This window comes from Macrobrachium rosenbergii, chromosome 11, assembly GCF_040412425.1.
Source record: "Macrobrachium rosenbergii isolate ZJJX-2024 chromosome 11, ASM4041242v1, whole genome shotgun sequence".
In the NCBI taxonomy this organism is placed as follows: domain Eukaryota; kingdom Metazoa; phylum Arthropoda; class Malacostraca; order Decapoda; family Palaemonidae; genus Macrobrachium; species Macrobrachium rosenbergii.
In genome coordinates, this window is record NC_089751.1 from 13,264,028 (window position 1) to 13,285,055 (window position 21,028).

The 21,028-nt window shown below is 32.4% G+C and overlaps 1 protein-coding gene and 1 long non-coding RNA gene across 3 annotated transcripts in view; one reads left to right on the forward strand and one right to left on the reverse strand.

Moving 5' to 3' along the window:
- LOC136843156 (cyclin-dependent kinase 9-like) overlaps positions 1-9,124 on the forward strand; it is a 50,229-nt gene extending 41,105 nt beyond the window's left edge. For both annotated transcript variants that reach the window (XM_067111209.1, XM_067111208.1), the window contains exons 7-8: positions 2,818-3,040; positions 8,653-9,124. In XM_067111209.1, coding sequence (XP_066967310.1) covers positions 2,818-3,040; positions 8,653-8,963 — 534 coding nt within the window. In that variant the 3' untranslated portion in view covers positions 8,964-9,124. The remainder of the gene's footprint in view (positions 1-2,817; positions 3,041-8,652) is intronic.
- Positions 3,285-21,028, reverse strand: part of LOC136843157 (uncharacterized) — a 61,929-nt gene continuing 44,185 nt past the window's right edge. Inside the window, exon 3 of the long non-coding RNA XR_010854470.1 lies at positions 3,285-3,958. This is a non-coding gene — a long non-coding RNA (uncharacterized lncRNA). The remainder of the gene's footprint in view (positions 3,959-21,028) is intronic.

Consider the following 21,028-nt stretch of genomic DNA (forward strand, 5'->3'; position numbering starts at 1 on the left):
ATATATATATATATATATATATATATATATATATATATATATATATATATATATATATATACAGATCGTATATCACTAATCCGCATCATTGGGACCTGGAGGGTGCCGGATTAACCATTTATTGGGCTAGAATACAATGAGCTCTTGCTTCGGGGACAAAGTAATTCTGAAACCAATCCAATGACAGCTCAGTTGTTATCCAACCTTTTTTGTTGGCACAGTAAATTACAGGAAAATGTGTCATACCTTTGAAAGCTCAAGGATGTAAACTTTTACCAATGACCAGCAACTTACAGCAGTGCATTCTTGCAGCACTGGAGCACCCCAGCACAATAACACGATCTTTCGATGCCTTATAACCTGCTGGTGATTCTGCATCCTCTGATTTCAGTGTTCTTTTCGGTGTACATTTCCAAAGTGCAGTTTCATCTGCGTTATAGACTTGGTCAGGACTTAAATTTTCATCACTGGCCAGCTTGGCGAACTCATCAACAAATTTTGCCACTGCTTTCTTGTCAGCCGATCTTTTTTCACCACACACTTCACGAAACTTTAAGCCATGTCGAGCCTTAAAACAGTGTTTGCGCTTTACACCACGAGAAGCACTTCCATTATTCACTGGAGCCATGGCTGGGGCTAAAATATGGCCAAAAGGCAAAAATAAATGTAAAAAATGAAACGCCAAAAGCATGCCTGTGTTCACAAACACCGCCAGTTTGTTGATGCAGCACACAGCCCCACCAAATCGAAGCAGCCGGCGAGCGAGTTAGCCCAGCGACCTGGGGAAGTTTGAGAATTAGTGCGGAAACATTAGAAATTGCTCTAGCCAAAATTTGTGCCAGATTACTGATTGTTCCGGGCTACTGATTGCCAGATTAGTGATGGACAACCTGTGTCTGTATATATATATATATATATATATATATATATATATATATATATATATATATATATATATATATATATATATATATATATATATATATATATATATATATATATATAACTATATATATAAATATATATATATAAATATAAATATATATATATATATATATATATATATATAATATATAAATATATAAATATATAAATATATATATATATATATATATAAATATATAAATATATATATATATAAATATATATATATATATATAAATATATAATATATATATATATATATATATATATATATATATATATATAAATATATAAATATATATATATATATATATATATATATATATATATATATATATATATATATATATATATATATATATATATCTATATATCTATATATCTATATATCTATATCTATATATGTATATGTATGTGTGTGTGTGTGTGTGTGTGTGTGTGTGTATATAAATTTACTAACGGTTTTCTTGAGGATTCGCAAATGTCACATGCCTATAAACTAAAATTCCTACCCCTTTTGAAGGTTGGGTTTTGGCACAACAACAACTGCTTGCTTGCTTCCTTACCTAGTGTGCCCTCTTACTTTCACAAAGAGAGAGATTTTTTATTTCAATTAAATCAAGGAAGGGTGGTCGAACGGCTATCATGTATATATATATATATATATATATATATATATATATATATATATATATATATATATATATATATATATATATATATATATATATATATATATATATATATATATATATATATATATATATACAGGCAGTCCCTGGCTCACAACGTTCTGAGGTTATGACACTTTTCAAATATATTCATCAGAAATTATTTCCCGGTTTACGACGCATGTTCCAGGGTCACGACACTTACGACACTGATCCAAAGGAAGAATTATGGCAACAAAATGGCAGAGTAATAAAAATTTGGAGTTTTTTTTTATGAAAAACTCAATAAAAATGCAGTTTACATAATTTTCAATACACCCAAAGCATTAAAAGTAAGGTTTTCTTAGGTTTTTGGCTTACAACGCGGCATAGGAATGGAACCCCCGTTGTAAACCCTGGACTGCCTGTATATATAATATATATTTTGTATGTGCTAAGATTAAGTTTTTTGAAACTTTAAGTCCAATAGTTGTGGATATAAAATCTGTAAACTTCATCTGCACCACCAATTGGTTGTATGGTTGTAGCATTTCAGACATGGTCAAGAATTTAACCTTTGCCATATCATTTCACATCCCTGCTTTGCTGATGAAACTGCTCTGCGAAGTTAAGTCAGGATCATATTTATTCATCCATAACCTTCAAAGTGCACAAAATACAGATTTTGTATATAAAACTGGCATACCTTACCAATGATGTTGATGTGTAGCGAAGCTAAGGTTAATATTTAAAAGCTAACATTCCAGTAGGATTATGCAACTTCAGGAGCATTAAGTACCACAATTAACCTTTTTGACTAATGAATTTTTTTTTACTCGAGGCTTTATTGATTCAGTCAAAGCTTCTCGCATATTTAATAGTTCTGATAATTTCTCTCTTTCCTATGTTTGTTTTGTCAGAATCAGTTATCTCAAGTATTACTGAATTGTAGTATGATTAAGAGGAATTGTAATCCATATTAACAAACAATGTGATAAGAGTTTCTTCATAAACATATTCACTTATGTCTTTCATTTGGTAATCTCCCTAGCAGTAGAGGTCTCTCCCTTTTCTTAATTGTTGTTTTGCATGTTTTAACTAGTGATTCATTATTGTTTGTACACCTTATCTGAATGTTAATAAGAATTCTATGAACTAAGATGTTTCTCTGTATGATTCATAACACCTTTTTTACATTTTAGTATCCCATAATCAGATATGAAAACCTTTTGTTCTCCTACAGGGAAGTACTGAACAGCACCAGCTTAACTTGATCTCACAGCTTTGTGGTTCAATAACTCCAGAAGTTTGGCCAGGAGTTGAAAACTTGCCATTGTATTCTACCATGGAACTTGCCAAAAATCACAAAAGAAAAGTCAAGGAGCGGCTGAAGCCGTATGTCAGAGATCCTCATGCTTGTGACCTTATTGATAAAATGCTTACCTTGGATGCATCAAAAAGAATAGGTAAGATACTTAAAATATAACTTTTATAAATATATTGTTTTGGAATTGTTCCCCTCTTTGGTCCTTACTTTCTTTGTACTACATACACTCAGAAAAAAAAAAAAAAAAAAAATATATATATATATATATATATATATATATATATATATATATATATATATATATATATATATATATATATATATATATATATAAAATCATCAATGAAGGGCAGAGGGCACACAGATATACAAGGTGACTTTATTCCAACATTTTGTAATTATAAAATTAATTACATCATCAGGACTATTTAAATAAAAATAAAATTTTTGTAAAATCATAAAAGCTAAAACTAAAAGTTAAGAATTGAAAGGCTGAAAATTATTCATACAAAAATTTCAGAAATCTACACAAACATTAAAATTAAAGAACAAAATTTTTAAAAATCATTACATTAAAATGAAAGGTAACAGAATATATATACAGTAAACTAAAATTGAAAATATCCATTCAAGGGGTTACAGAACAAAAGATTAAGGGTTGTCTGGTTCTAAGGATGGGGACTCTCAGCATTCTATCCGGTTTGCCCATAACCTGATTAGGGTGGGGATGATTGTATTCTTGTAATACTCTCAGTCCTAGCAATCAGGTTTGGCTTACACTTGGGCTGCTCTAATCATGTTGTGCCATCCCCTATGGGATAGGGTAGGGCCTCGGACATTTGGGAGGTGGTTCTCACTTGTGCCATTGGTGGAAGAATAGACTCCATGAAAGGCTGATGATATCTTTTTAAGGTTTTCAAGTTTATTTATTTATTTATTTTTTTTAACTTCAGTCTTTATGCTTAGTGGTTTTAAAGATTTAAGTACCCCTGGGCCCTATGATGGTAGCGACTCTGCACAGTTGACAACCACTGGTACCTCCTCCTACAACCTCTCTCTGGAAAAATCAGAAAAAAATACTAATGTAATTACACTGGAGCCCTATGCTCCAATAAAAAGCAAACAAAAAAGAGCAAATATTTTGACCCAACCTTGACTCACTTCGACTGCCTGTTTGGAAGTGCAATTAGTCATGATTCCTGACCTTAGAAACAGAGAAGAAAATAACAGCATTGAAATTAGAAAACTTCCCGTTGAATTGACATTCAACTACTGAAATGTCATTCAGACGAATAAAAGAGCATATGTGGTTGATAGAAACCACAACAAAAAATCAATCAGAAAACTACTCAACTATAAAAAATATTGACAATATAAAGGTACATATAAATAAAAAACATGATATGAACAGTGTACAGTGTACCATAGTACTCCCTGATAATTATAAACAACCAATAGAAAAGAATATATTGCTGGATTCCCTTAAAAAAAAAAAAGGTACAACAATGTACAAGGTTACGAAATATACAACATAGGCAGTTGACGGAGTAATGGAAAAAGACTGAGAAACAGATACCAAGAACAAACCATTGACAAGAATGATTATGTGATGGGAGAAGAGATTACTCCATCACCAATAATAGGTGCAGCAAGAGTAAACGAAGAAACGACACGTGAAAACACATGGATGTAATGAATGTTTCATTGAACTGAGCAACAAAAAGAAAAGCATAACAAAGGACAGTTTATTAAATACTATACCAAATTTTATAAGATACAGAAATAAAGAAACAACTAGTTTAGACACTCATGAAAAGGGCTGTATGTGCATTGGACACATAATGTCTTATAAAGAAAAACAAATAAATATTGTAAATAGGATTTCAGAAAAAATGCAAATTGATATCCACAAAAAGATAATAACATTTGAAAACACTAATGTAATACTTTCAATAATTACATTATACAGTGGAACGTAAATGGTCTACAGACCAGATTACATTTGAGAGAAATACAACGATTACTAAGGGAACATGAACCAATGATACTATGTTTACAAAATGTCAACAAAACAATATCAACAGTAGGTAAATATACCTTAGTATCTACATCTAGAGGAGAAGAAGGAAATCTAGGTACTTCTATACATGTACATAACAAAGTATGTTATGACAGAGTACCTGTAAACTTTCCTGACTTGCAAATATCAAGTATTAAAATACGAATAAAAAACGATAATTACTTAATTTATAATTTATACAACCAACCTAATAAAAATTACTACACTGATAAACTTAAAGATTTACTTAACAAAACCAAGGAACCTACATTAATAGAAGGTGATTTTAATGCTTACAGCCCAATATGGGACTGTAATTGTACAAACTCAAATAGAACAGGTAGTAAAATAGAAGAGTTCATGGATTCAAATGACATATGCTATATAAATGATGATGAAATTAGGCACACATTTTTCAAAAGCACATGGAACATTTTCCTCAGTAGACTTAACTCTATGTACAACAAGTATAGTTGACAGATTAGGTTGGAATACAGTTGATGACTTGCACACCAGTGATCATTTCCCAATATTAATTTTATTACAAAATATTCCTGCAAAACATGTCCCTCACTATAACATTTATAAAGCAGATTGGGAGTGATATGAAATGCACACTAGAAATATCCCACCATTTGAATATTTAAAAGACCATAGTGAAACTAATAAATTCCTTGTTGATTTCAATAAAAATACTGCTGATAAAGCAATACCAAAGTCAAAACCCCATCCAACAAAACACAGTTCTATGGTGGTCCTATAAGTTAACAGAATTAATAAATATAAAACACTCAATAGGGAGACAATTAGATATTTTGAGTAGAAAGTTCAGTAAAGTAAATAAAACATTATTGATATTAGAAGAAACTTGACAAAAAATGACTATATTATTACTAGAAATTGATACATTAAAACCTCTATACAACAAAATATCTGCAATATGGCTTCAAAATTTATTTCCAGATGAATGGCATAAAGCTTTAATAGTTCGTATCCCCAAACCTGGAAAGGATCCCAGTAATATAAATAATTACAGACCAGTTTCTTCAACAAGCTGCTTATGCAAATTGTTAGAGAAAATGGTAAGTGCTCGACTAACATGGCACATTCGAGAAAATAAAGTTTTGACTCCCACTCAGTTTGGGTCACAGTGTAACAGATCTACATTAGATTCTCTAACTTTGAGGACCATATACATAGAGGTTTTGAACGAAAACAAATTACTGTAGCTGTCTTTTTTGACATCGAAAAAGCATATGATACTACATGGAGGTATGCTATATTAAAAACTTTACAAAAAAAACATCCGTGGACATTTACCAAGGTTTATTCAACTTTTTGACAATTCGCAGTTTTCACGTGAGAGTTGATGATGTTCTGTCCAGAACATTTCCACTTGAAAATGGTGTTCCATAGGGAAGTGCAATTAATGATATCAGTAGTAATCTACCAATGGGCATCAAAAGTAATCTGTATATGGATGATTTTGCCATATATTATTCAGCATCTCGAATAAAACATGCAGAACGAATCATTAATAGACGCATAGTAAAAATAGATGAATGGTCCTCATCTGTAGGCTTTAAATTTTCCATAGATAAAAATCAAGCAATCATGTTTTATAAAAATAAGTGGAAAAAAGGTGAAGAAATAAAGGTGAAGAAATAGATTTAAAAATCAGAAACCATAGAATACCAATTGGCCAAACAGCAAAATTTTTGAGATTAGTATTTAATACTCACTTGAACTGGAAAGCCCACATAACATATGTAAAATCAAAATGTAAAAGAGTGTTATATCTAATTTAAAAACTGTCGAACACTACTTGGGGAGCCAGTGGACATACCCTTACTGTACTGATAAAGCAACAGTTCTGTCTATCATTGGTTATGGAAGTAAGGTATATGGCTCGGCATCTGACTCAGCGCTGAAAATGTTAGACCCTGTTCACAATGAAGGCCTTAGAATATTCTCAGGAGCCTTTAGATTGTCACCAAAATCATCTTTAAAAGTTGAATGTGGTGAACTACCTCTGTCTTAACCAGCTCAGTGGTCTGGTAAAACTAAGGTATACTTAACATAGAGAGCTAGTAACAATGAAAAGTGCTCTGAGAATTCAGACAAGTGATTCCCCAACAAAGAAATTATTTGAATTAAGAGATGTAATTTTTTTTTTATAAATAACCATCCTCCACCTTTCCTAATTAGAGGTAGAAGATTGTTTGAGTCGCTGACTATAAATATACAAGTGCCTTTAATAGTAAAATAATCACCTCCCTGGACAACGAATAAAATGAGAATTTGTACACACCTGAAATATTTAGCAAAAAGTTACTCGTATACACCAGCACACCATAGACAACATACATTAGAGCATATAAACCAAAAAGGTCCACATTACGCAATATATACAGAAGGATCTAAATCAGAATACGAAGTGGGTTATGCTGCAGTGTCCCAAGAAAAAACTTATCAGTTCCCTCTTCCTAATAATGCTTCAGTGTTCACAGCAGAATTGTGTGGAATTGCATCAGCTATAAAAATAATTGAAACGTCATTCAATAATTTTGTGATTTTTAATGACTCAAGAAGCACTATAGAAGCTATTCAGAGGTACAAATAAAAAATTAATAAAGTACAACAAATTAAATTATTTCTTCATAACTTATATAACAATGGAAAAAATTTAGAAATATATGGGTAGGGATCAAGGGAAATGAAGATGCAGACAAAGCAGCCAAAAAAACAACCCACATGACAAGATCAAATGTGAATCCCCCTGTCAATGATTATGTAACACACATAAAAATGGGTATCATAAATAAATGGCAATATACATGGAATGAAGAACCTGAAAGTAATAAACTAAAATAAATAAAACCTAATGTTAAAAAATGAGTTCATCATATCAGAGAGAGAGACGCACAAGTAATTCTAACACGTCTCAGAATAGGCCATACTCATCTGACACATGGGCACTTAATGAGCAGCCCACGTGGCCAGGCTCCCAAGTGCTCAGAGTGCAGGGTGATGATAACGGTCAGACGTGTTATGTGAGTGTCCAAAGTATGACCAACAGTGACTGTCAACTTTTAGAAATAAATCAATGGAGGAAATCTGTATTTTTGCTGAACTGTAATTATGTATCATATTGTGCTATCAGAAAATTAGGTACAGTATTGTGTTGAAAGCTTCATGCACTGTACTTCTTAAAAGCACTTGTATTATTGGTACAGTGCATGCTTTTGATCCTTACTGTAACCATTATTGGAGTATTGTTTCCCTGCTGGAAAGTCTGTAGCTTTCAAGATCTGTTTCTTTGATATTGCACTCAAGTGGCTGTTCCCTTCTAAACATACAATGGTTTGGATTGTCATCTGTCATATCTTTTAATTATACTCCATGATGAAAAATTCTTAATTTTGTACTTGTGCTTCTGCTATTAGGTTATGGTAATTGTTTTGTATTTCATTGGCTTCCACAATCTATTAGGGTGCCACAATATTGCACTGCCCAATTCCAGAGGTCTTAACTTCCTTTTATTGTAGAATTATGGAACAGCCTCCTTAATGTTTTCTGTCATTTTCATGTAACTCATTAATGAAGTCATGCCTTACTAACAAGATTTAATCAATTTTTGTGTCATCGACATTTACAATTTTTGTAAATATTGTCTCGTCTCTTTTTTTCAGATGCTGACTGTTCCCTGAACCATGATTTCTTTTGGATGGACCCACTTCCATGTGATTTAGGAAAAATGCTCTCGCATCATACTCATAGTATGTTTGAATTTTTGGCAACACCACGCCGTGGCAAACAACAGCAACAGCAGCAACCACCTCCACCGTCACAGCAGTCACAAGCCAGCCATTCATCACAGCAGCTTCCCTCATCCCAATCTTCAAACCAGTCACAACAGGGCGCTTCAAGAAGATCTGGTCACAGACCATCAGCTTCAGCCAGTGTAGCTAGCATGTCATCTTGTCCAGAGAGAATATTTTAATACAGGAATTTCAGATTATTGTAAATATAGTATTAAGTTTAAAAGTAAAATAACCAGAATTATTCCAGTGTTACTTTTAACAAAATTTATATCTTTCCAGCTTGTTTAGTTTACAGAAGTTCTGGTTTATGACCCAATATTTTAATGTCAAGATATTTTTATATATTTATTTAAAATTTTATATTTATTTTATATGTATATTTTCTTCTCATTTTTGGCTTTAAGAATGCAAATAACTTGAGTACAATTTGTGAATACTGGTCATACATTCTTAAACAAATGTATATTTGTAAATAGTTGTATATATACACTCTTCCATACAGAGGTAAGTACCTGTGTAAATAAGTTACCAGATGCAAATTTATAATGTGTCTATAATTTCTTAGTGGGCATATAGATATTATAGATTTTTTAAACTAAGTAATCTCAAGGTCGTAACTTGGTCAGTTCCTTTTGTCAAGATTAGGAAGTCATGGTAGTTTAATTGAATGATTTTCATATGTAATTGCCAGGCTGCTCTGTATACTTTTGCAAACCAGATTATGGTTGTCCAGTATTATTTATTGTAACATGGTGCATTTGTGGACATTGCACACTCACCATTTGGAGAGAGACTTTTGGATGGGGCTCGTATTGAAAGTAAGATATTATTTACCCAGGCGCATGTATTTTAGATCAAATTTAGTTTTCGTCTAGCTCCTACTCTGAGTACTGTCTTCAGGATTACAGTATTATGACTTCAGGGACCCATCCAATGCATTGCCTCTTATGTTTGGAGAGAACTTTGAAGCTAACTGGTTATGGTAAGATAATTGTTCGTGCTCCACTTTTGGAGCTTTAGGCACAGCGAAGTCTCACAACAACAAACCCAACTTCTCTAAGTTTTCCTAGATAACATGCATTTCCTGCTATCAGACATGAATAAATGCTGCTTAAAATGCATAAGTATTGAATACTAAGATTGGATGCTTTGGATGAGTATGTATAAGTGGAGGAACTAGGGTGAAGTGCGTAGAGACTGTGGTTTCTTTTATGTGCCCTGTGTTCTAGGAATGGGCCAGGTGGCTGTAGTTAACTAACTGCTGCTTGACTCATAGTGGCCAACTCACCATAGTAGCCAAACTTTATATATAAAATTTTTTTTGGTAAATATAAGTTTGTACACACAAGCTACACTATTAACAAAGCTACACCGTACAGTATACACAAAACATATCCGTACAGTATTATAGTGTTTGACAAATCTGAATGGGAGTTATTTATATTTTATATTTAATTTGTTACTTAGCCACTTGGCACTTTCTAATGACAGATGCAACCAATAAGGGTGTTAGCACTGTAAATTAGTTGTGCAACCTAGCTACCAATATGACACCGTAGATAATAGCATTAGTAATTTTCACAGCAAGGCAAAAATATGTTTCTAAGACAAATGATAGATACACTGTACAGTAATGAATCTAGTTAAATCATTTCAACATCAGATGTTTTTGATGCTATGGCAGTTTTTGTTAAAATTTAAAGAGAAAAATAAAAATAGACTTACAACTGTTCATGCATCCTTATGTAGGTCAGTAGTAAATGATAAAATGCTATAACAAACTGAAATCATTATAAAGTGGCAAATCCCCTAAAACAAAATATTATATATATATATTATATATATATATATATATACATATACTACATATATATATATATATATATATATATATATATATATATATATATATATATATATATATATATATATATATATATATATATATATATATATATATATATTATATATAGGCAGTCCCTGGGTTACGATGGGTCCGGCTTATGACATTCTGAGGTGACAATGCTTTCCAAATATATTCATCAGAAATTATTTCCCGGTTTATGACGCATGTTCCAGGGTTACGATGCTTACAACACCTATCTGACGGAAGACATATGGCTACAAAATGGCAGAATAATCAAAATTTTTTTTTTTTTTTTTTAAGAAAAACTCAATAAAAACACAGTTTACATCATTTTCAATACACCCAAAGCATTAAAAGTAAGGTTTTCTTGAGATTTTTAGTGATTTTCGACGATTCTTCAGTTTACGATGATTTTTGGCTTACAACGCGGCGTAGGAACAGAACCCCAGTTGTAAACCGGGGACTGCCTTATATATGTAATATATATATATATATATATATATATATATATATCTATCTACTGTATATACAGGCAGTTCCCTGTTTACAGGCAGTTCGGTCCGCTCCGACTTCTGACGTTCGAGGTTACTGACGCTTTTCAAATATATTCATCCGAAATTATTTCCTGGTTAATGACGCATGTTCCGGGGATATGACGCGTCGTACATCGATCAGGCGGAAGAAATATGGCTCAAAAATGTCAGAATAATAAAAATTTGGAGTTTTCTTTGATGAAAAACTCAATAAAAATGCAGTTTACATAGTTTTCAATACACCCTAAGCATTAAAAGTAAGGTTTTCTTAGGATTTTTGACGATTTTTCGGTTTACGACGATTTTCAAGTTAAGACTGCGCAAGAACCCCCGTCATAAACTGGGGACTGCCTGTGTATGTAATATATATATATATATATATATTATATATATATATATATATTCCCCAGGTATTCCCTACTTACGATGGGGTTAGGTTCCAAAAACCCATCGTTTGTTGAAAAAATCGTAACTCGAATATGGCCTAGCCTACACTAGGGTAATCAGTACCATCTATACATATATGGTAGCCTAGCCTACACTACACAGTATACTTTATACATATATGGTATAGTAATTATTAGTGTCAGCTAATTCTGCAGGTTCAATGCAGACTGACAAGGCCTGGCCTGCACTTTCGTATATCATATACGGTAGCCTAGCCTACATTATACTGTATTCTATTTTCACATAACACCGCCGTATTATACAAACATCAAAATAACGAATGTGCATCTTTTCCATGGATCTTTTAAAAAGTTATGCTTTACTACACTGTATCCAGTCGTAAATATTCTTATACTGCTTTTGCATTATAAATTCCGATCATAGCGATCAAATGTTTTGGTTTCGGAATCGATCACGCAGTCTTTATTTCAATGCATTTAACTCGGTTCAGAGGGCATTTCTTGCTTCTAGTTAGCGTAAATGAATCTCTAGATACTTTATTTATAAGGGACATATGTATTTTTCATTATACGAAGTGTTTTTATGTCGAAATATAACTTAAATATGTCTCGTTGTGAAATTATTTTAGCCATTTTTTTCGTTAGTAGATGACGTTGTTGGCTGGCCCTTTGTTTTGTGCAAACAAAAAAAATCAAGATTCTGTTCGCTATTTTCTCTTGATTTCATCATCATACCACAAGCTTTTCGTATGTATCTTTTATCGGCGTGTAAACAGCAGTAATATGTGTTCTTTCATGTCCAGTAGTTTTGATTAAAATACTTTCCAATTTTATTTGTGGTCGAGTTTCATCCATGTTGCCAATGTACGATAATTTATAGTCATTAGCAGCTTGAACATTCTTTTCTCAGCGTCAGCTACAACTTGCAGCCTAATTTTACTGCAGCAGTATATTTCCTTCCGATCTTTTCTCCAAAGCGGATAAGGGTAGTGTAAAAACATATCGGTACTTAACGTCATTTTTAACATAACTACGATAATTGTTTAACCGTACGATGGTTGAAATACAAGCAAAACAGTTGTTATCCGATTCGGTTATTAGCAAAACAAGAGAGTCTCGTTCGGTTGTTTATGGCTGTACGCATTTTCGCAAGAGTATACGGTTACTAACAATGCTTTTATTATTCTCTTAATTTTTTAACTAGAAGATGGAATAAAGAGATGGAGAAAAAGAAGTTGGTCTATTGTAAGTTGGTCTTTCTTGCTGCCCGATTCTACGGCAATTGTAGTGTACGCTGTTGCTTGTGCCCGCTCAAAATTTAAAAATATTTTCTAAATATTGTCGTACCGGTATTAATTGCTAACTCCATCGAAAACTCGAATTATCGTAAGACGAATTATCGTCACTCGTGCACTTCCTGTATTTACAAACGCACAAAAATTACAAACGAACACTGACCTATTTTAACTTCCGACACAACGAGGGCAAGTGAGGTCGGCTCATTGAATTAATGTACCTATTCCAGCCTCTCGGCCAACGTATCGCATAACCGTCGCTGCCTGATTGTACGTTGTTGCCTCGCGCCAGTCGCCCGTGAAATTTAAAAATATGTATTTTCAAAATATTGTCGTATCGATATTAATTGCTAATCCCATCGTAAAAGCAATATAAATATATATATATATATATATATATATATACATACATACACACACACACATGCACAGGCAGTCCTCGCTTGTCGGCAGCATTGGTTAACAGCGTTTTTGTGTCACAACGCTTGGCAAACGACATCATTAACCAGATTTTTGGCAACGGTAAGTGATTTTCAGTGTCAGTAAGCAGTATATTGGTATTGGTAAGCAGTTTATTGGCACTTACAACATCTTAAATGCCATTTATTACCATAATTATCAGTAATTTTCGGTTACCAGCACTCAGCTGGGAATGGAACCCCTGCCATCAACCGGGGACTGCCTGTATGTATGTATGTATGTATGTATGTATGTATATATATATATATATATATATATATATATATATATATATATATATATATATATATATATATATATATATATATATATATATATATATGTGTGTGTGTGTGTGTACACAGTCATATCCCGAACTTTCACGAGATTAGGTCCCAGAACCCCTTGCGCAATGTGAATTTTCGTGTAAGTTTAGCACGGTCTCTATAAAAATGCTAATAAATGCTTATTTCCAAAATTTAAACACTAAATATGACCCTAATCATGCTCCCAAATTATTAAGCTAACTTTTAAATGAAATTAAAGTTACTGTAACTTCATTTAAAAGTTAGCTTAACACATTACCCTTAAAAAAAGAAATAATTGGTTGACATAAATATAGAGTTGGAAGAGAATTTCTGTCGCGCTCCCCTTCCAACCGACATATTTTTAGAAGTCTTCTCAACCTCTTTTTAATAATTTCCTCATTATATCTCTCTCTTTGCTTTTTCGTGAACAAACAGGGTTTTTTTATTTTGACTGATATAACTCTTAGTTATTATGTCTCTATGTTTTAGAACTTTATTTGCCACACTAACACATTTACACTTCATAGACTGTACAAGTAAAATTAGATCAATTTAAACTATCTACTGTACAGGTAAAGACGTACGGAGAAATAATAAGTTGTAAAAATGTGTGATTGCTGACTATGAATGAGAGAGAAAGAGAGAGAGGGAGGGAGGTAAGGGTTGTCCTTAATTAAGAGAGTGAAATTATTTATCAGTTACTAGGGAGATTAAGAGAATAACACAAGAGAGAGAGAGAGAGAGAGAGATGTCCTTACGTGAAATATGAAGTTAAATTATTTATGAATCATTACAGAGAGAGAGAGAGAGAGAGAGAGAGAGAGAGAGAGAGAGAGAGAGAGTTATTCTTACGGTAGATAGAGTTAGAAGTATTATGTTAGATATCAAAAGATTGAAATTCAATATCTAACTTCTAAATGAAATTAAAGTTACTGTAATTTCATTTAAAAGTTAGCTTAATACATTAAATGGTTAACGTAAGAATATAGGAGAGTGTGAAGATTAGTATACTATTTCTCTCTCCCCCCATCCCACAGATCTATTTTTAGAAGTCTTCTCAACCTTGTTTTTAAAAGCTTCTTTATTCTGTCTCTTTCTCTTTGTTCTGAAATGCTCTATGTTTTAGAATGGCACATTTACAGTTTGTAAACAGTACAGGTAAAATTAGATTAATTTAAAATTATCCACTGTAGTTAATTTAAAATTATCTACTCTACAGTTAAAGACATACAGAGAAACAGTAATACAATGTATGTAGGTTGTGCTAACTACGAATGAGAGAGAGATAACAGTTGTCCTTACTTAAGAGTGAAATTTTTTATGAATTATTACGGACACACAGAGAGAGAGAGAGAGAGAGAGAGAGTCACAAGAAACCTTTGACCACTAATCAGCAACACTACCCCTTATTGTCATGTTGAGGTGACATGTCTGACAGCTCTTTGGCTTCAAGCTTCTTACAGGAGATGAGGTAAAAATATTTGTTTAAAATACGTATCACATACAAATTTTGTAATTACAGTTATACTATTATTATTATTATTATTATTATTATTATTATTATTATTATTTAATCTTATTAATATTTAAAAATTAATACTTATTAGGTAAAAAATTTATCATACAAAACAAGTAAACATATACATGTACTAGAAAAATTCTCTCATCTCAGAGAAGAGAGAGAGAGAAAAAAATTATTACTTTTATTACTTAATGTTATTTAATTTACACATTAAAGCTTGAAGACTTATAAATTACGTAGAAAATGAAACATAAACACTTTTGCAGGGTTTCTCAGTATTCGCAAATAATCGCGTTTCTGTGAAAAACACGTGTATGATAATTAGTTAGGTTCCAAAGAAAAGTTTGCGTCTCTGTGAATTTCCGCAACTCAAATCATGCAAGTTCAGGGTATTATTGTGTGTATGTGTGTATGTATGTAATATATATATATATTATATATATACAAAGTTTGTTTTATTACCTTTTATTCAATATTTTTACATTCCTCCATTATTTTTAAATACATCTCTTAATCTTTTTGGCACAGAATGAGCTAAATCTTTAAAATACTGAGCATCCATTTCTTCAAACCAAAATACCTGATCACATCCCTCAACATGGTCAAGGATGTTTTCTCTTCTCCCATGGCATTCAGTTGTCGTTTCATGAATGCCAAGCAATTTTCTATTGGATTTAGGTCTGGTGAATTACCAGGCCAATTCAACTTCTGTATATTGTGTGCTTCAAACACTTTTTAGCATCATTTGTTCAGTGGCAAGGGGCTCCATCTTGCATAAAGACTCGCATCCCTAACAGATCTTTATAAGAGACAAGTTCATTCTCTAAAACATTCATTGTTGTACTCGATGGAAGAAAACATAAACCACCACTACCTCCATATCCAACTGTAAAGAAGACAGAGACTGTTGCATTATGGAGAGCCCGGAAAGTTGATGAAAGCCATAGCAAAAGAGATGGGCATCGCCAAAAATACCGTCTCCATGTGGTGTAACCGCGCCAAAACAGCTGACTTAGTAACTGCATTGCAACGCAATACAGGCTCTGAAAGACCATGAAAGACGACTGAAAGGACAGACAACCTAATGAAAAGGATTGTCATGAAACATCCATCAATGCCAGCAAAAATTTGTAAGTCAGAAAATTCCATTTTACTTGGTAATATATCGGAAAGAACTGTACAACATTGTTTGCAGAAAGACCTTGGTCTCCTGTCTCGTATTGCAGCAAAGAAGCCTCTCCTTTCTAAGGCTATGAAGATGAAGCGAAGGAAATTTTGCAGAGAATATTTGCATTGGACTGAAAAAGACAGAGTTGTATTTATCGATGAATCCTGTTTCTACGTCGTTCATAGTGCTGGCAAGACGCTAAGGAGGCCCCGTGGATTGAATCTTGATGCATCTTAGGTAAAATATCCTGGCTACGTGATGGTGTGGGGGTGTTTCAGTGGATGCAGAGGCAGTGATGGTTTATATTTTCTTCCATCGAGTACAACAATGAATGGAGAGTGGTATGTTAATGTTTTAGAGAACAAACCTGTCCTTTATAAAGATCTCTTAGGGATGTGAGTCAAGAACCCTAAAAGAGTTCAGAGGTCTGGTTAAACAAATCATTTATAACTAACTAAATGCACGATAGAGCCCCTTGCCAACATTCAAATGATGCTAAAAAGGTGTTTGAAGCACATAATATACAGAATTTGAATTGGCCTGGTAATTCACCAGACTTAAATCCAATAGAAAACTGCTTGGCCTTCATGAAATGACAACTGAATGCCATGGGAGAAGAGAAAACATCCTTGCCTATGTTGAAGGATGCGATCAGGAAGTTTTGGTTGGAAGAAATGGATGCACAGTATTATGAAAATTTACAATAGCTCATTTTATGCCAAAAAGATTAAGAGATGTATTTAAAAATAATGGAGAAATGTCATAATATTGAATAAAGGTAGCAAAACAAAAACTTTGCCTATTATTACCAGCTCTTATAACACTGTTCTGATTTTTGTTCAATTAAAGGGAGTGTTCAGAGTTTTTTGCAGTGACATTATATATATATATATATATATATATATATATATATATATATATATATATATATATATATATATATATATATATATATATATATATATATATATATATATATATATATATATATATATATATATATATATATATATATATATATATATATATAATATAATATATATATATAACATATATATGTATATATATATATATATATATATATATATATATATATATATATATATAATATAATATAATATACATATATTTATAAATTTATATATTTTATAAATTTACTCACTGGTTATTGTCATACCATTTCTTTAAGTTGCTCATATTCTAAGTATGAACAAGATATACAATACTGTGCATCATGAAGTTAATATCCCTTAATGGAATGTGATTATAGTAATATAATTGTGTTATATATTAATCAGATTGTGATAATCTGTAAATATAATGGATTACATAATTACCAGACGTTTCAAGTAGTGATATACGGTAGCCTAAGCTCAAGTAGCCTATGACATGTTTCAGATTGTGTAAAGATTTCATAAATTTTTGCATACCATACAAAATAAAAAACAATACAGTATTGCTGTAATACATCTTTAATGAGCCTCACATACACACAGGATTGAATTATTATATTTTTAATGTGGTGGTACCAAAATACAGTACAAAATAATAGCTACTTGTTCAGTATAAAATTAGCATGTGTATGTGTATAGAAATGTGTATGCATACATGCATCATGTTGCTGTGCATTTTCTTGCCCAGCTCTCTCCCTCTCCCCTTGGGTGAATCTTTATGAAAAGATATTTTTCATGTCTGGCCCACATAAAGCAGTTTAGGCATTGCTCATAGGTAAAAGAAAGAAAGAGAAATTCAATACAGTATTGAATTATTTTTTTTATATTTATATAGTGTATACTGCATAGTTTAGTTTTTACTTTTTGTACAGTATTCTGTGTTGTCTATATGCAAATAAAACACTGTGTAGTGACAGAATGGGGACAAAGTTACATAATCACAATTTTTTTATCCATAGAGAGCAAATTCCCAATACTGTATCAGCAAGGGATGTATTATTGCAGGTAATAAGGGAATACTTGTCAAAAATCAGAAGAAAAGGGCCAAATTAGACAAAAACAATGATGAAATACAGTGTAAACTACTTAAAAGCTTCATAATATAAAAATTATTGTCACAGTACATGATGTTTTAGTTCCAGCGTTCAGCAGAGTGGCAGTGTTAGTGCATGGCAACAAATGCAAATGTATATTTGTGTGCATGTTATGGTATTTACAGGGTCCTATTTACATTGAATTTGTCTTGAATAATTAGTGCCTCGACTTAAAAAATGTTTCAAGTGCAAGTACTAATGAGTGTAATGCTATTCTGTTGGAAAATAGGTGTCTATGGTAAAATACAACGTAAATGGTGAAAACATTGCTGCTGCCCTAGCTCGTTCTCACCTCCAGCCTATTGACGTCATCCATTTGGTAGGTGCAGTGCTGCACAATTTACAGTGCTACATACATGCAATATTTTTTTTTTTTTTTACATTCTTCATAATGAAAAGGCATAAATTTACTGTATTAAATGGACAGCAAAATATTTAGCTATGGAACGACATGTTGTACAGTGTCAATGTATTAGTTATTATGGGGTTGCTTAGGGGTTTAGTGTGTTTAGGTTATTTTTTAAAGGGTTTTTTTGAATCGCGTATCTTGGAATGAACTAACAACTTTGTGTGAGCTATTACCGTATGTTTTCAGTAGAGTCAGGGCTGCTAAGATCACACAATTATGGAGAAGTGAAAGGAGGTGGCTGGGAAAGCACAAATTCACATAAACAGTGGAAGAATAGTAAAAAATATTACGGTTACATGCTGCTGACCAAGCTCAAATAGGAGAAGAGAAAACTGCAGCTGAAACAATGGAAAAGTGCAAGTTCTTGGTAACTACTATATATATCCAACAGAATCATGTCAAGAGGTCATGCCCTGTCATGGAGCTCTACAAAAACTTATTTGAAGGAAAATTTAATGACCTGAGAGCATGTCTGGCCAATCCTGCCGACTTAGAAGGTCAATAAATAAAAGTTCTGTTTGTGATAGCATTTGTTTGTTACTGATGTGATGCACCATTTGTGAAAAGTGTAATGTTTATCAACATCTCTGAATGGTGAAGACAAGACAAACTGTTACAGAGAAGCTGCACGTTAAAGAATAAGAAATGATCTTGGAATGCAACATATTGCATTTGGAAATTTACTAATGGTTTGCTAAAAAATTAGTGAGAAAGTGTTCTGTATTACAAGCATCTGATCGCATGGTAAAATATTACTGTTAAGTTAGAAAACTCAGAGCAGCAGATGTAAGGATAAATTCCAGTATCTGTAAATTTGACTTGAAATTATGATAATTACCCATAACTTTTATTGACATTTGCTTTTTTATACTTAATAGTTTTACTCCATTGTAGTACTATCTTAAAGCAATTCTAACACACTTGTTTTATTACACAACTTAGAAAAATATTTTTTTTTCATCATGGTGAGTTGGCCACAGCAGATTACACCATTCCTTGTATCTGACAAGTTTGGCTGGGGATAGTTGGCCATACCAGTTGTTTTTGTGATAACTCTTTTCTCAATCACCTTTATGAGCAGTAGTATTTATCTTGTATACCAATCATAATATTACTGTGTGGTAAATGCATTTTTTGGTTGTTTTCAGTATCTTTACAGAACAGAACAACTCTTTTCTATACATCCTTAGGTATTGCTGTGTACAAGTGTATCCTGTGATTGCCTCGTGCATCCTTTGTTAATCTGTATTATATCACCTTATTGTCTTTTTTACACATTTTATGAAATGCTTTTGTTTATTTGAAAACTTTTTTGTACTTTAGATAAAAGTAGATTAGTGTAGGTAGTAGTTTATTTCATATAGCTTTGGCAAAATCCCATCCAAATATCCATTATGTGCTGTGAGGTTCTACTTACTGACTGAATGTTATAAGTTAATTGTTAAAATGTGAAATTAATTGCCTCACTTTTTACCTATGATCTTTTTCAGTATTTTTCACACCTAAATAACATTGCATCCTCTTGATTTTAGACTTTGGTATTTCTTAAAAGTTTTGAAAAAGGTTTTCTTTTGTAGGTTTGTTTTTGTTATCACTAAGTTCCTAGGCTCACCAGTCCTCTGACAAACAGAATAAACCAGTATCACTGTGCATACGTCCTCTGGATCCACAAGTATATGCCAGTTGATAACTTTAGCTTTTGTGGGTCTGCAATGTTGTAAGTGAACAGCAGTATGTCTTTTCCTCGGTTGTTTACTTTGATAGACATTGCTGTTCCAGCATTGGTGAATAATTTATTTATGCAGTTTTCCTGTTAATCATCATTCTTTGAACTTATGTTCACTTTAGTCTTTTCAGTAATTGATGAAATTTGGGAATTCTAGTTAGACAGACATCAGGATTGTCATTTGGACTGCAGGTTCATCAAGTTTGACTTTTTGTAAGCACATATTCCCTTGATTTAGGACAAGGTTAGGGATTGAGAAATATTTTGTGTCTCAGAATTTTTGTTAAGGATGAGTACATGGCACTTGTGAAATTGTTAATCCAAACTGACTGCATAAGAATTAAATATGGAAAAGGGTTCCAGAGGAAAAAAGGGCTACTCTGGTGAATAGTGGACATGCACTCCCACTCTTGCACCGTTGCTGGAGCTGGTCACATAACCTGGCCCTAGTAGACTATGATCTCCCTCTTCAGACGTCTTGATTCTGATCAAGATGATTTCCA